Genomic DNA, 18186 nt, shown 5'->3' with positions numbered 1-18186 from the left:
CTCCCGACTACCGCTCCCGACTACCGCTCCCGACTACTGCTGCCAGTTAATGAATAAAAAGTGTAATGTAATATTGTGTGTCGGTATTGTAAAGCCGTACTTCCTGGTACCATATCCTGGTACCACCCATGTTATGGTGATGATTGGGTGTTTATGACATATGTACGCACTTGATCTTTTTTTTTTCATTTAAATCTTGAGCGAGTTGAGGGTTGCAGTTGCTATTTGCACTGGTCTCTGGGTAATTCTACAACTGGTGGGTCTGCATCTTCTCTATTCTGAGGGCATTCTGAAAGTTTTCAGAACCCTTGACTGTTACGTTACTGTTACGTTACAACCTCGTTGTACAATCTGCACACAACACCCCATAATGATAAAGCAAAAACAGGATTTCAGTAATGTTTGCAAATGAATTAAAAATGTAAAACATAAATACCTTATTTACATACAGTACGCTCCAAAAATACTGGCACCCCTGACTGGAAATGCACAGTTAGAGCGTTGGACTAGTAACCGGAAGGTTGCAAGTTCAAACCCCCGAGCTGACAAGGTACAAATCTGTCGTTCTGCCCCTGAACAGGCAGTTAAACCCACTGTTCCTAGGCCGTCATTGAAAATAAGAATTTGTTCTTAACTGACTTGCCTAGTTAAATAAGGGTAAAAAAAAATAATAAATAAAATAAAAAAAATCTAATAATTATATTGTTTATATTTTTTAAACTCAAAATACCAACATGTGAGAAATAGTCTACTTTATTAACATTTCAATGGAACCAACCAAAATCATTTATTGATTTAATTAAAAATCAATGTCCTCACAATGAATGGCTCCCTTACAGATTATTGTAAATAACATTCAACATTAAAGCAGAAATTAAATTCCACTTATTTAACTTTATCAAAGTCTTAAGGAACTACTGTATATTGAGCCATTACATCACTTCCTGTTTCACTCGGGTATAAAAATGAGGTAACACACATGCAATATCCCACTGTCATCCAACACCATGAAGAAAACAAAAGAACTGGCAGTTCAAAAAGAGACAGATGGTCGTAGACCTTCATAAATCTGGTCATGGCTACAAGAAGATCCACAAACAATTGGATATACCACTGAGCCAATTTGCTTTGCCACAGGGCAAATTTTAAAAAATTCTAAAGATATGGAACAGTCGCAAATGCACCCCCCCCTGAATGCCCTGACTACTGCAGAGGCCGTATCCCTGTAAATGCTTCACGGCCAATGCAGACGTCAGATTGACCATGCAGTGTCTTTTAGGACATGTTTAATCAGGTGTGTTTAATCAGACACTCCAATTTGTAAGTCGCTCTGGATAAGAGCGTCTGCTAAATGACTTAAATGTAATGTGAGAGAAGCAACAAAATCCCCAGGAATCACTGTGAATGAATTGCAGGCCTTGGTGGCGTCTTGGGGTCACCAGGTTTCAAAAAGCCCCATCAGATTCCACCTCCACATCCACAGGCTCTTTGGAAGGGTTGCCAGAAGAAAGCCCCATCAGATTCCACCTCCACAACCACAGGCTCTTTGGAAGGGTTGCCAGAAGAAAGCCCCATCAGATTCCACCTCCACAACCACAGGCTCTTTGGAAGGGTTGCCAGAAGAAAGCCCCATCAGATTCCACCTCCACAACCACAGGCTCTTTGGAAGGGTTGCCAGAAGAAAGCCCCATCAGATTCCACCTCCACAACCACAGGCTCTTTGGAAGGGTTGCCAGAAGAAAGCCCCATCAGATTCCACCTCCACAACCACAGGCTCTTTGGAAGGGTTGCCAGAAGAAAGCCCCATCAGATTCCACCTCCACAACCACAGGCTCTTTGGAAGGGTTGCCAGAAGAAAGCCCCATCAGATTCCACCTCCACAACCACAGGCTCTTTGGAAGGGTTGCCAGAAGAAAGCCCCATCAGATTCCACCTCCACAACCACAGGCTCTTTGGAAGGGTTGCCAGAAGAAAGCCCCATCAGATTCCACCTCCACAACCACAGGCTCTTTGGAAGGGTTGCCAGAAGAAAGCCCCATCAGATTCCACCTCCACAACCACAGGCTCTTTGGAAGGGTTGCCAGAAGAAAAAGCCCTTTCTGACCCCAAGACACAGACGCTTGAAGTTTCCAAACGTCATTTAAATTATGACTGGAGGAAGGCAGACGAGACAAACATTGTATGTTTTGGTCAGATTCAGCATCGGCATGTTTGGCGGCGAAACACAGAGATACCAGGAGAAGCTCCTTATCCCCACAGTGAAATATGGTGGTGGGTCAGTGATGTTTTGGGGCTGTTTTAATTCCAGAGGTCCAGGGACTCTTGGTTCAGATTGATGGCATAATGAATTCCACCAAGTATCAGGCAATTTTGTGTCGAGGCACAGATCTGGGGAAGGGTACCAAAACATTTTTTGTAGCATTGAAGGTCCCCAAGAACACAGTGGCCTCCATCATTCTTAAATGGAAGAAGTTTGGAACCACCAAGACTCTTCCTAGAGCTGGCCACCCGGCCAAACTGAGCAATCAGGGGGAGAAGGGCCTTGATCAGGGAGGTGACCAATAACCTGATGGTCATTCTGACAGAGCTCTAGAGTTCCTCTGTGGAGATGGGAGAACCTTCCAGAAGGACAACCATCTCTGTAGCACTCCACCAATCAGGCCTTTATGGTACAGTGACCAGACGGAAGCCACTCCTAAGTGAAAAGCATATGACAACCCACTTGGAGTTTGCCAAAAGGCACCTAAAGGACTTTCAGACCATGAGAAACAAGATTCTCTGGTCTGATGAAACCAATACTGAACTCTTTGGCCTGAATGCCAAGCGTCACGTCTGGAGGAAACCTGGCACCATCCTTACGGCGAAGCATGGTGGTGGCAGCATCATGTTGTGGGGATGTTTTTCAGGGGCAGGGACTAGGAAACTAGTCAGGATTGATGTAAAGATGAAGGGAGCAAAGTACATAGAGATCCTTGATGAAAACCTGCTCCAGAGCTGGGGTGAAGGTTCACCTTCCAACATGACAACAACCTTAAGCACACAGCCAAGACAATGCAGGAGTAGTTTCGGAACAAGACTTGAATGTCCTTGAGAGGCCCAGACAGAGCCCAGACTTGAACCTGATCCAACATCTCTGGAGAGACCTGAAAATAGCTGTGCAGCGACGTTCCCCATCGAACCTGACAGAGCTTCAAAGGATCTGCAGAGAAGAATGGGAGAAACTCCCCAAATACAGGTGTTCCAAGCATCATACCCAACAAAACTCGAGGCTGTAATCACTGCCAAAGGTCCTGAATACTTACTTAAATGTAATAACGTTTTTTATATATATATATTTGCAAACATTTCTAAAAACCTGTTTTTGCTTTGTCATTATGGGGTATTGTGTGTAGATTCATGAGGGAAATAAGCAATTTAATCCATTTTAGATTAAGGCTGTAACGTAACAACATTTGGAAAAAATCAAGGGGTCTGAATACTTTCCGAATGCCCTGTATGTTGAAGAGGGTGGGGCTCAAGCTGTGTCCCTGTCTCACCCCACGGCCCTGTGGAAAGAAATGTGAATGCCCTGTACACTACATGGCGAAAGTATCTCCCAGTATGTGGACACCCTTTCAAATGAGTGGATTTGGCAATTTCAGCCACACCCGTTGCTGACAGGTATATACAATTGAGCACACCGCCATGCAATCTCCACAGTCAAACATTGGCAGTGGAATGGCCTGAAGAGCTCAATAACTTTCAAAATGGCACCATCATAGTATGCCATCTTCCAATATGTATATGTATATGCCATTTAGCAGACGCTTTTATCCAAAACTTACAGTTCGGTTCAAGGCATACATTCTACGTATGGGTGGTCCCGGGGATCGAACCCACTACCCTGGCGTTACAAGCGCCATGCTCTACCAACTGAGCTACAGAAGGATGAGTCAGTTTGTCAATTATCTGCCCTGCTAGACCTGCCCCGGTCAACTGTAAGTGTTGCTATTGTGAAGTGGAAACGTCAAGCTCACAGAACGGGCCTGCCAAGTGCTGAAGAGCGTAAAAATCGTCTGTCCTCGGTTGCAACACTCACTACCGAGTTCCAAACTGCCTCTGGAAGCAACGTCAGGACAAGAACTGTTTGTTGGGAGCTTCATGAAATGGGTTTCCATGGCCGAGCAGCCGCACACAAGCCTAAGATCACCATGCGCAATGCCAAGCATCGGCTGGAGTGGTGTAAAGCTCGCCGCCATTGGACTCTGGAGCAGTGGAAACACATTCTCTGGAATGATGAATCACACTTCACTATCTGGCAGTTTGTGAATTAATCTGGGTCTTGATAAACCATTTTTACGATTTAGCATCACAGACAGTAGGGCAACACTGCCCCCTGGTGTTAGTAGAGTAGAATCAGCATACCAGACAGTAGGGCAACACTGCCCCCTGGTGTTAGTAGAGTAGAATCAGCATCCCAGAGTAGAATCAGCATCCCAGACAGTAGGGCAACACTGCCCCCTGGTGTTAGTAGAGTAGAATCAGCATACCAGACAGTAGGGCAACACTGCCCCCTGGTGTTAGTAGAGTAGAATCAGCATACCAGACAGTAGGGCAACACTGCCCCCTGGTGTTGGTAGAGTAGAATCAGCATACCAGACAGTAGGGCAACACTGCCCCCTGGTGTTGGGAGAGTAGAATCAGCATACCAGACAGTAGGGCAACACTGCCCCCTGGTGTTGGTAGAATAGAATCAGCATACCAGACAGTAGGGCAACACTGCCTCCTGGTGTTTGTAATGTAGATCATGTCCTGCATTTGTCTTCCAGTATACATACCAAACTGAACTTACCAACGATCTGATTTTCCCCCAAAAAAGAAGCGAGAGATCTATTGTGTTTGTTATGTTCTTGTTACAGTATGGAATAAGAGTTATTTTTCTTGTCTGAAAACACTCGATAACACAACAGTATGTTATGTTTCGCCTGTTGCTAATAGAGAGGCCTGGTTTTGTTTTGCAGCACATCCCTTCCGGCAGTATATATCCAGTACTCTTTTGACATATGTAAGAGTTTGTGTGTATGTGTTAGGGGAGTACATGTCTCTCGTTCATATACAAAATAACTTTGTGAATACAGTGTATATTTATACCCATTTGTTTAAGAGTCTCCATGAAACCTGTATAGAGAGAAATGTAATAAATAAGTTTGCTATTCCTCTTGCTGATTGTAATTCAGAAAACTATCATTGTCCCGGTATTCTGTTTTTAAAAAACTGTTATTTATTATTTACTTTATTTGACTGTGTTTTTAATAACTTTAGACATGTTTCTTCTGTCATTAGAAGGATATTTGTAAAAATGCAGTCTAATGTGGCCTGATCCCTTGGGAGTGGTTCAATACCTAAATCCAGACAGGACCATAACACTGTCTTATACAGACAGGACCATAACACTGTCTCATACAGACAGGACCATAACACTGTCTAATACAGACCATAACACTGTCTTATACAGACCATAACACTGTCTTATACAGACCATAACACTGTCTTATACAGACAGGACCATAACACTGTATAATACAGACAATAACACTGTCTCATACAGACCATAACACTGTCTTATACAGACAGGACTATAACACTGTCTTATACAGACCATAACACTGTCTTATACAGACAGGACCATAACACTGTATAATACAGACAATAACACTGTCTCATACAGACCATAACACTGTCTCATACAGACAGGACCATAACACTGTCTTATACAGACAGGACCATAACACTGTCTAATACAGACCATAACACTGTCTTATACAGACCATAACACTGTCTAATACAGACCATAACACTGTCTAATACAGACCATAACACTGTCTTATACAGACAGGACCATAACACTGTCTAATACAGACCATAACACTGTCTTATACAGACCATAACACTGTCTTATACAGACAGGACCATAACACTGTCTTATACAGACAGGACCATAACACTGTCTTATACAGACAGGACCATAACACTGTCTTAAACAGACCATAACACTGTCTTATACAGACCATAACACTGTCTAATACAGACCATAACACTGTCTAATACAGACAATAACACTGTCTAATACAGACCATAACACTGTCTTATACAGACCATAACACTGTCTAATACAGACCATAACACTGTCTAATACAGACCATAACACTGTCTTATACAGACAGGACCATAACACTGTCTTATACAGACAATAACACTGTCTTATACAGACCATAACACTGTCTAATACAGACCATAACACTGTCTTATACAGACCATAACACTGTCTTATACAGACAGGACCATAACACTGTCTTATACAGACCATAACACTGTCTTATACAGACCATAACACTGTCTTATACAGACCATAACACTGTCTTATACAGACAATAACACTGTCTTATACAGACAGGACCATAACTCTGTCTTATACAGACAATAACACTGTCTCATACAGACCATAACACTGTCTTATACAGACAGGACTATAACACTGTCTTATACAGACAGGACCATAACACTGTCTTATACAGACCATAACACTGTCTTATACAGACAATAACACTGTCTTATACAGACCATAACACTGTCTTATACAGACAGGACCATAACACTGTCTTATACAGACAGGACCATAACACTGTCTTATACAGACCATAACACTGTCTTATACAGACAATAACACTGTCTTATACAGACAGGACCATAACACTGTCTTATACAGACAGGACCATAACACTGTCTTATACAGACAATAACACTGTCTTATACAGACAGGACCATAACACTGTTCACCAAGACGGGGTCGAGTGAAATACTGTATGGATAAACTGACTCGAGTCAAACCACAGCGAGTCAAACCACAGCGAGTCAAACCAAATTAAGCTTATTCGTCATTATCCTTGTAAAATACATGTTTAAATAAAATGTGCCAGAACATGACATTAAACTCTTTATATAACAATAAAAAAACACAAAAATACAAAATAGTACAAAAGATCTCATAGATAGCATATCACATTGAGGTATAGGTCGTCCATTGCTTCTGTAGACACCATGGGGAAGAATGACGTGTTGGAGGCCACGGGGAAGAATGACGTGTTGAGGCCAAGGGGAAGAATGAAGTGTTGGAGGCCACGGGGAAGAATGATGTGTTGGAGGCTACGGGGAAGAATGACGTGTTGGAGGCCACGGGGAAGAATGACGTGTTGGAGGCCACGGGGAAGAATGAGGTGTTGGAGGCCACGGGGAAGAATGACGTGTTGGAGGCCACGGGGAAGAATGAGGTGTTGGAGGCCACGGGGAAGAATGAGGTGTTGGAGGCCACGGGGAAGAATGAGGTGTTGGAGGCCACGGGGAAGAATTACGTGTTGGAGGCCACGGGGAAGAATGACGTGTTGGAGGCCACGGGGAAGAATGACGTGTTGGAGGCCACGGGGAAGAATGACGTGTTGGAGGCCACGGGGAAGAATTACGTGTTGGAGGCCACGGGGAAGAATGACGTGTTGGAGGCCACGGGGAAGAATGACGTGTTGGAGGCCACGGGGAAGAATGACGTGTTGGAGGCCACGGGGAAGAATGACGTGTTGGAGGCCACGGGGAAGAATTACGTGTTGGAGGCCACGGGGAAGAATGACGTGTTGGAGGCCACGGGGAAGAATGACGTGTTGGAGGCCACGGGGAAGAATGACGTGTTGGAGGCCACGGGGAAGAATTACGTGTTGGAGGCCACGGGGAAGAATGACGTGTTGGAGGCCACGGGGAAGAATGACGTGTTGGAGGCCACGGGGAAGAATGAGGTGTTGGAGGCCACGGGGAAGAATGACGTGTTGGAGGCCACGGGGAAGAATGACGTGTTGGAGGAGGATATTAAAGAAGAAGAGAGCTACAATACTGTGGAAGATGAGGAGAGACATGTTTTCAGTGGGAGGTGAGGAGAGACATATACTCAGTGGGAGGTGAGGAGAGACATGAGAGGTGAGGAGAGACATGTACTCAGTGGGAGGTGAGGAGAGACATGTTCTCAGTGGGAGGTGAGGAGAGACATGAGAGGTGAGGAGAGACATGTTCTCAGTGGGAGGTGAGGAGAGACATGAGAGGTGAGGAGAGACATGTTCTCAGTGGGAGGTGAGGAGAGACATGAGAGGTGAGGAGAGACATGTTCTCAGTGGGAGGTGAGGAGAGACATGAGAGGTGAGGAGAGACATGTTCTCAATGGGAGGTGAGGAGAGACGTAAGAGGTGAGGAGAGACATGGTCTCAGTGGGAGGTGAGGAGAGACATGGTCTCAGTGGGAGGTGAGGAGAGACATGTTCTCAGTGGGAGGTGAGGAGAGACATGTTCTCAGTGGGAGGTGAGGAGAGGCGTGAGAGGTGAGGAGAGACATGTTCTCAGTGAGAGGTGAGGAGAGGCGTGAGAGGTGAGGAGAGACATGTTCTCAGTGAGAGGTGAGGAGAGACATGTTCTCAGTGGGAGGTGAGGAGAGACATGTTCTCAGTGGGAGGTGAGGAGACACGTGTATCCTGGGGCCAGATCTGTTTGTGCTGTATAGAAGAAGAAGTTTGAGAACATTTAAGGATGAAGCGCCTTGCTCAACCCGGGATGGAAACTAAACCAGCCCGCCAGATCGGGCTAGTACTTTTCAGATCGGGCTAGTACTTTTCAAATCGGGCTAGTACTTTTCAAATCGGGCTAGTACTTTTCAGATCGGGCTAGTACTTTTCAAATCGGGCTAGTACTTTTCAGATCGGGCTAGTACTTTTCAAATCGGGCTAGTACTTTTCAGATCGGGCTAGTACTTTTCAGATCGGGCAAGTAGAAAATGTGCCACACTAGCCCGCCAGGACGGTCTAAAGTTTGTCCTTAGAAATATTGCATGGCACAGACTTTTGAGCCAATTGTTACCCAGGGTTACAAGCCAGTACCCCAAAAAGTTCAGTCCCTGTGTATAACTAACTCCTACGGTCGTTGTCATGCCACACAGCACCAACAGGTCTGGGACCAGGCTAGGAAGGACGAACATTGTAGGCCTACCACGTCATAACATCAACTACTAGCTACTAACATCACACACACTGACTCACTGCTCAGGTCAACGTTTACATTTTTAAAAAAATACACAAATCACTTTATTCCTTGAGGGGAAATAAAAACAAGGTAGAAAAAACTGGAATTTGTTGTTCTTGGTGGCTAACAGGCCCTGGTTGTGATCGTGACCTCTCTTTTTTTCTCCCAAGTCTCTCTTTTGTCCATCATCCCTCGTTCGCGCCCTCGTTTAGTCTGTGAAGCGCTGGCAGGCTTTCTTCCAGCGACAGGCCGTGCACCACTGCTCCTTGTGCTCCACTCCGTACACCTTACGACACTTCTTAGCCTCCCCTCGTCCCTTCCTATAGGGATGAAACACAAGAAACGTTTCAGCCTCCCCTCATCCTACAGGATGAAACACAAGAAACGTTTCGGCCTCCCCTCATCCTACAGGATGAAACACAAGAAACGTTTCAGCCTCCCCTCGTCCCTCGTCTCATCCTACAGGGATGAAACACAAGAAACGTTTCAGCCTCCCCTCATCCTACAGGGATGAAACACAAGAAACGTTTCGGCCTCCCCTCGTCCCTCGTCTCATCCTACAGGGATGAAACACCACCCAGCAAACCAGGAACAGTCCCAGAACATTATGACATTCTCGTAATCAAAATAGGAATCAAATAAGTCTGTTTTTAATGTCGTTCATAGTATATGTGATTTAGGTTTAACATAATATTCCCATTGATGTTCACACAATATACATTTTAACTTGTTTTGTAGGTCACAATATACATTTTAACTTGTTTTGGAGGTCCTCGGAAGATTTAGAAAATGTTATATTTAAGTTTAGTTTAATATTACCACAACGTTCTCAGCATGTAAATGAAAGACTATTGGAATACATCCCTATTACTGTTCTCACCAGATATAATTGCAATTCGCATTAGAGGACTGTATAGAGCCCCACAGTGGCGGTGTCATAATACCCATAAAACCTAGCGGTCAAACAGGGAAATGGTTCCAATCGTTTTTTTCACCCCCCATTAATTTTTAAAATGTGTAGGCTTATCCATTTAAATCTCTCTAGGACAAGGTGACTTTTATCAATATTATTCGGCTCTATTTCCTCTCAGATTTGAAAAATGCTAATTAGCATCAAAGTAGACATCATGCAAGACGACAAATCCCTGAATGCTCCTACACGTCATCTCTAACTGACACCTTTGCTAACAGCTATTGTGTCAATTTAAAACTTGCACAAGACAGTTCACAGAATTGCCAATTTAAAGAAATGTTGCCAATTTATTCATTATTAAATTATTATTATATTATATATAAATGATATATTATAATTATTCATTTATTCATTATTATTAGCTAACATTAGATAGTTAATCCAGAGATTCTTACTTTTGCCTCGATTCGTCAGTCTCATCCAGATCATCATGGTATTCGTAGTAGCAACATTAGCAGCTAATTAGCATTTCATCTTTCTGAGATAAATACAGGCGAATATATTGATAAAAGTCACCTTGTCCTAGAGAGATTTACACAGTTATCAATATATCATGCCAGGGTGAGCCTAGAGGAAACACAGCCCTTATTTTAAGTGTAGTTGTTCCTAGATGTTTCCACTTCACAATAACAGCACTTACAGTTGACCAGGGCAGAAATTTAACAAACTGACTTAGAATGACCTTACTGAAGACCTCAGTGACTTTCAACGTGACACCATCATAGGATGCCACCTTTCCAACAAGTCAGTTTGTTAAATTTCTGCCCTGGTCAACTGTAAGTACTGTTATTGTGAAGTGGAAGCACAATCGAGAGCATCCTGGCGGGCTGTATCACCGCCTGGTACGGCAACTGCTCCGCCCTCAACCGTAAGGCTCTCCAGAGGGTAGTGAGGTCTGCACAACGCATCACCGGGGGCAAACTACCTGCCCTCCAGGACACCTACACCACCCGATGTTACAGGAAGGCCATAAAGATCATCAAGGACATCAACCACCCGAGCCACTGCCTGTTCACCCCGCTATCATCCAGAAGGCGAGGTCAGTACAGGTGCATCAAAGCTGGGACCGAGAGACTGAAAAACAGCTTCTATCTCAAGGCCATCAGACTGTTAAACAGCCACCACTAACATTGAGTGGCTGCTGCCAACACACTGACACTGACTCAACTCCAGCCACTTTAATAATGGGAATTGATGGGAAATGATGTAAATATATCACTAGCCACTTTAAACAATGCTACCTTATATAATGTTACTTACCCTACATTATTAATCTCATATGCATACGTATATACTGTACTCTACATCATCGACTGCATCCTTATGTAATACATGTATCACTAGCCACTTTAACTATGCCACTTTGTTTACATACTCATCTCATATGTATATACTGTACTCTATATCATCGACTGCATCCTTATGTAATACATGTATCACTAGCCACTTTAACTATGCCACTTTGTTTACATACTCATCTCATATGTATATACTGTACTCTATATCATCGACTGCATCCTTATGTAATACATGTATCACTAGCCACTTTAACTATGCCACTTTGTTTACATACTCATCTCATATGTATATACTGTACTCTATATCATCTACTGCATCCTTATGTAATACATGTATCACTAGCCACTTTAACTATGCCCCTTTGTTTACATACTCATCTCATATGTATATACTGTACTCGATACCATCTACTGTATCTTGCCTATGCTGCTCTGTACCATCACTCATTCATATATCCTTATGTACATATCCTTTATCCCCTTACACTGTGTATAAGACAGTAGTTTTGGAATTGTTAGTTAGATTACTTGTTGGTTATCACTGCATTGTCGGAACTAGAAGCACAAGCATTTCGCTACACTCGCATTAACATCTGCTAACCATGTGTATGTGACAAATAAAATTTGATTTGATTTGATTTTGATTTGAATGTTGTCACTATTGAGGAACATATCTCTTGTAATGTATCCGCACTGTTCCCACTGCCTAATCAAATGTTCTGGGAACCTTTAAAGAACTCAGAAAGGCAGTTCTGTCAACAATCTTGCAACATCAAAGGAATGTTGTTGTTTTTTACACTCTGATACACATATTATCTTAATGTCAGCACAGCTGGACAGTTTTGCTATTTTTGGGGAACCTATTTCTCGTCCTAAACCCCAAAATGTTTCCACAACCTAATGAAACATTCTGAGCTTTAAAGAACAGATTAAATGTGTTCTAGGAACGTTCTTACAACATCAGGTTCTATACAAACATTCTGAGAACCTTTAAAGAACAGATTAAATGTGTTCTAGGAACGTTCTTACAACATCAGGTTCTATACAAACATTCTGAGAACCTTTAAAGAACAGATTAAATGTGTTCTAGGAACGTTCTTACAACATCAGGTTCTATACAAACATTTTCTAATTATCACTACGACGAGACAGTTTTTTGTGTTATGAGAACATTTGCCCGCGACCTAACAAATGTTCTGGGAACCTTCACAGAATCAATTTTGGTTTTCTGGGAAGACACAATCAAGAGATAATTGTAAACCCAATACATACAGTATGGTGAAAGAAAAGGAATATGATCTACCAGTACAAGAGAAAATACCGTGTTAGAGAGAATACGATTAGAGAGACACATTCTCCTTCATGTTTCTTATCTAGCTAACTAATCATGCCCTCTCGTCCCATTGGGAGAGGTGTGGAGTGTACAGACAGAGATAGAAGAGAAAGATAGAGGGGCTATAAGAGAGGAGAGATAGTTGAAACAGAGGAGAGATAGTTGAGACAGAGGAGAGATCGTTGAGATCGTTGAGATAGAGGGGAGAGGAGAGATAGTTGAGACAGGGGGGAGAGACAGAGGAGAGATCGTTGAGATAGTTGAGATAGAGGGAGAGGAGAGATAGAGACAGGGGGAGAGGAGAGATAGTTGAGACAGGGGGAGAGGAGAGATAGTTGAGACAGGGGGAGAGGAGAGATAGTTGAGACAGAGGAGAGATAGTTGAGACAGGGGAGAGGAGAGATAGTTGAAACAGAGGGGAGAGGAGAGATAGTTGAGACGGGGGGAGAGGAGAGATAGTTGAAACAGAGGGGAGAGGAGAGATAGTTGAGACAAGGGGGAGAGGAGAGATAGTTGAGACAGGGGAGAGGAGAGATAGTTGAGACAGGGGGAGAGGAGAGATAGTTGAGACAGGGGGAGAGGAGAGATAGTTGAGACAGGGGGAGAGGAGAGATAGTTGAGACAGAGGAGAGATAGTTGAGACAGGGGAGAGGAGAGATAGTTGAGACAGGGGGAGAGGAGAGATAGTTGAGACAGGGGGAGAGGAGAAATAGTTGAGACAGGGGGAGAGGAGAGATAGTTGAAACAGAGGGGAAAGGAGAGATAGTTGAAACAGAGGGGAGAGGAGAGATAGTTGAGACAGAGGGAAAGGAGAGATAGTTGAAACAGAGGGAGAGGAGAGATAGTTGAGACAGGGGAGAGGAGAGATAGTTGAGACAGGGGAGAGGAGAGATAGTTGAGACAGAGAGGAGAGGAGAGATAGTTGAAACAGAGGGGAGAGGAGAGATAGTAGAGACAGGGGGAGAGGAGAGGGGAGGTTAAATGGTGCTTAACTAAAGAAGAGGAGCGAGGAGAAGACAAGAGAGAGGAGAGAGGGTACACGGTGACTACCTGAAGGAGCATTGAGAGCGTGACGGAGAGGCTGCTCTCATGGTGGTTAGCCTTTTGGTGGCGCTGTTCTGTTGAAGCCACTGTTCTCCCACACTCACAGACCTGCAGCGACCCCTCACCACCTGTAGTGGGCAAAAGATAGGAAGCAGGGGGAGGGGAGAAGAGAAGAGGAGGGAGGGGGAATACGTATCTTTAGATAAGTATGGCATCTCTTGTAATAAGAAATCATTAAATAGTCACAATTAATATCACATCCAGCTGTTGTCCTACTGGTGCTCTGCTGGAGATAGGTATCAGGAGATAGGTATCAGGAGATAGGTATCAGGAGATAGATATCAGGAGATAGGTATCAGGAGATAGATATCAGGAGATAGATATCAGGAGATAGGTATCAGGAGATAGGTATCAGGAGATAGGTATCAGGAGATAGGTATCAGGAGATAGGTATCAGTCTAGTTCCGGTTCCGGTTGGAGCGAGCGGTCGCATTCGCACTTCGCTCTGCAGGTTGTATAACTTTATAACTTTTTCATTACATTTCATTATAGTACAACGGTTGATTTGTCTAATCTTAGCAATTCTTCTTAGCTAGCTACATAGCCGTCCTTGTATCAGAGATAATTGCATAATTATCGTATTTCGTCGCCCCTAACGTAGCCTTCACTGCTATTCGCCCAGGAGCTAGCTAACGCACACAGATTAGCATCACTGTAGTGCTATTCACTCAACTGTACGACTTGATTAGTTCAGTGTTAGCTAGCTACATAGCTGTCTTTGTTTCCAAGATAATTGTGTAGTTTAGTGTGTGTAGCCTTGGAGTGATTATCTTAATTCACTGAGGTTCGCTAGCCAGCTATTTGTCGTCCTTAACGTAGGAGACTCTGCTAGCTAGCCAACAGCTAACTGCTAACAGCTAGCCAACGTCTGCTGTTTTGAATTCAACAACCCGGTCAGGTGGTTTCACATTTTCGTTTCGTTTCATTGCAGTGCAGCGGTTTGATTTGTTTGATCGTGGCTAGCTGCATAGCCGTCTTTGTTTCAAAGATAATTGTGTAGTCTAGACCGATTCCCTAGGTTAGCTAGCCAGCTATTGTCGTTCTTTTAACTCAACGTAACGTAAACAACACTGCTAGCTAGCCAGCTAGCCCCCGAATAGCAGCACTGTAGAATTATTACACTCAACGGAACGACTTGATTAGTGTAGTGTCAACAACGCAGCTACTGCCAGCTAGCCTACTTCAGCAGTACTGTATCATTTTAATCATTTTAGTCAATAAGATTCTTGCTACGTAAGCTTAACTTTCTGAACATTCGAGACGTGTAGTCCGCTTGTCATTCCAATTTCCTTGCATTAGCGTAGCCTTTTCTGTAGCCTGTCAACTATGTGTCTGTCTATCCCTGTTCTCTCCTCTCTGCACAGACCATACAAACGCTCCACACCGCGTGGCCGCGACCACCCTAACCTGGTGGTCCCAGCGCGTACGACCCACGTGGAGTTCCAGGTCTCTGGTAGCCTCTGGAACTGCCAATCTGCGGCCAACAAGGCAGAGTTCATCTCAGCCTATGCCTCCCTCCAGTCCCTTGACTTCTTGGCACTGACGGAAACATGGATCACCACAGATAACACTGCTACTCCTACTGCTCTCTCCTCGTCCGCCCACGTGTTTCGCACACCCCGAGAGCTTCTGGTCAGCGGGGTGGTGGCACCGGGATCCTCATCTCTCCCAAGTGGTCTTTCTCTCTTTCTCCCCTTACCCATCTGTCTATTGCCTCCTTTGAATTCCATGCTGTCACAGTTACCAGCCCTTTCAAGCTTAACATCCTTATCATTTATCGCCCTCCAGGTTCCCTCGAGAGTTCATCAATGAGCTTGATGCCTTGATAAGCTCCTTTCCTGAGGACGGCTCACCTCTCACAGTTCTGGGCGACTTTAACCTCCCCACGTCTACCTTTGACTCATTCCTCTCTGCCTCCTTCTTTCCACTCCTCTCCTCTTTTGACCTCACCCTCTCACCCTCCCCCTACTCACAAGGCAGGCAATACGCTTGACCTCATCTTTACTAGATGCTGTTCTTCCACTAACCTCATTGCAACTCCCCTCCAAGTCTCCGACCACTACCTTGTATCCTTTTCCCTCTCGCTCTCATCCAACACCTCCCACACTGCCCCTACTCGGATGGTATCGCCGTCCCAATCTTCGCTCTCTCTCCCCGCTACTCTCTCCTCTTCCATCCTATCTTCTCTTCCCTCTGCTCAAACTTTCTCCAACCTATCTCCTGATTCTGCCTCCTCAACCCTCCTCTCCTCCCTTACTGCATCCTTTGACTCCCTATGTCCCCTATCCTCCAGGCCGGCTCGGTCCTCCCCTCCCGCTCCGTGGCTCGACGACTCATTGCGAGCTCACAGAACAGGGCTCCGGCAGCCGAGCGGAAATGGAGGAAAACTCGCCTCCCTGCGGACCTGGCATCCTTTCACTCCCTCCTCTCTACATTTTCCTCCTCTGTCTCTGCTGCTAAAGCCACTTTCTACCATTCTAAATTCCAAGCATCTGCCTCTAACCCTAGGAAGCTCTTTGCCACCTTCTCCTCCCTCCTCCTGAATCCTCCCCCTCCCTCCTCCCTCTCTGCAGATGACTTCGTCAACCATTTTGAAAAGAAGGTCGATGACATCCGATCCTCGTTTGCTAAGTCAAACGACACCGCTGGTTCTGCTCACACTGCCCTACCCTATGCTCTGACCTCTTTCTCCCTCTCTCTCCAGATGAAACCTCGCGTCTTGTGACGGCTGCCGCCCCAACAACCTGCTCGCTTGACCCTATCCCCTCCTCTTCTCCAGACCCACTGGGAGACCTTCTCCCTTACTCCTCACTCCTCGGCCATCAACTCATCCCGACCGCTGGCTACGTCCTCCCGTCTTCAAGAGAGAGCAGAGTTGCACCCCTTCTGAAAAAAACTCACACTCTCGATCCCTCCGATGTCAACAACTACAGACCAGTATCCTTCTCTCTTTTCTCTCCAAAACTCTTGGAGCGTGCCGTCCTTGGCTGGGGCTCTACCGCTGTCTTCTCTCAGAATGACTTTCTTGATCCAAATCAGTCAGGTTTCAAGACTAGTCATTCAACTGAGACTGCTCTTCTCTGTATCACGGAGGCGCTCCGCACTGCTAAAGCTAACTCTCTCTCCTCTGCTCTCATCCTTCTAGACCTATCGGCTGCCTTCGATACTGTGAACCATCAGATCCTCCTCTCCACCCTCTCCGAGTTGGGCATCTCCGGCGCGGCCCACGCTTGGATTGCGTCCTACCTGACAGGTCGCTCCTACCAGGTGGCGTGGCGAGAATCTGTCTCCTCACCACGCGCTCTCACCACTGGTGTCCCCAGGGCTCTGTTCTAGGCCCTCTCTTATTCTCGCTATACACCAAGTCACTTGGCTCTGTCATAACCTCACATGGTCTCTCCTATCATTGCTATGCAGACGACACACAATTAATCTTCTCCTTTCCCCCTTCTGATGACCAGGTGGCGAATCGCATCTCTGCATGTCTGGCAGACATATCAGTGTGGATGACGGATCACCACCTCAAGCTGAACCTCAGCAAGACGGAGCTCCTCTTCCTCCCGGGGAAGGACTGCCCGTTCCATGATCTCGCCATCACGGTTGACAACTCCATTGTGTCCTCCTCCCAGAGCGCTAAGAACCTTGGCGTGATCCTGGACAACACCCTGACGTTCTCAACTAACATCAAGGCGGTGTCCCGTTCCTGTAGGTTCATGCTCTACAACATCCGCAGAGTACGACCCTGCCTCACACAGGAAGCGGCGCAGGTCCTAATCCAGGCACTTGTCATCTCCCGTCTTGATTACTGCAACTCGCTGTTGGCTGGGCTCCCTGCCTGTGCCATTAAACCCCTACAACTCATCCAGAACGCCGCAGCCCGTCTGGTGTTCAACCTTCCCAAGTTCTCTCACGTCACCCCGCTCCTCCGCTCTCTCCACTGGCTTCCAGTTGAAGCTCGCATCCGCTACAAGACCATGGTGCTCGCCTACGGAGCTGTGAAGGGAACGGCACCTCAGTACCTCCAGGCTCTGATCAGGCCCTACACCCAAACAAGGGCACTGCGTTCATCCACCTCTGGCCTGCTCGCCTCCCTACCACTGAGGAAGTACAGTTCCCGCTCAGCCCAGTCAAAACTGTTCGCTGCTCTGGCCCCCCAATGGTGGAACAAACTCCCTCACGACGCCAGGACAGCGGAGTCAATCACCACCTTCCGGAGACACCTGAAACCCCACCTCTTCAAGGAATACCTAGGATAGGGTAAGTAAGGGTAAGTAATCCTTCTCACCCCCCCCCCCAACAAGATTTAGATGCAAGTGGCTGTTCCACTGGTTGTCATAAGGTGTATGCACCAATTTGTAAGTCGCTCTGGATAAGAGCGTCTGCTAAATGACT

General features: G+C 45.5%; 1 protein-coding gene across 1 annotated transcript in view; it reads right to left on the bottom strand.

Moving 5' to 3' along the window:
- Positions 1–6960: 6960 nt before the first annotated feature.
- Positions 6961–18186, bottom strand: part of LOC118397917 (zinc finger protein 395-like) — a 27831-nt gene continuing 16605 nt past the window's right edge. Inside the window, exons 10-12 of the mRNA XM_052468976.1 lie at positions 15202–15213; positions 13741–13862; positions 6961–9406 (exon numbers count right to left, since the gene is read on the bottom strand). Coding sequence (XP_052324936.1) covers positions 9295–9406; positions 13741–13862; positions 15202–15213 — 246 coding nt within the window. The 3' untranslated portion in view covers positions 6961–9294. The remainder of the gene's footprint in view (positions 9407–13740; positions 13863–15201; positions 15214–18186) is intronic.

The sequence above is a fragment of the Oncorhynchus keta genome, chromosome 19 (genome assembly GCF_023373465.1).
Source record: "Oncorhynchus keta strain PuntledgeMale-10-30-2019 chromosome 19, Oket_V2, whole genome shotgun sequence".
In the NCBI taxonomy this organism is placed as follows: domain Eukaryota; kingdom Metazoa; phylum Chordata; class Actinopteri; order Salmoniformes; family Salmonidae; genus Oncorhynchus; species Oncorhynchus keta.
The sequence above is the reverse complement of the archived record's forward strand: the minus strand, read 5'-3'. Positions and strand labels throughout refer to the sequence as shown.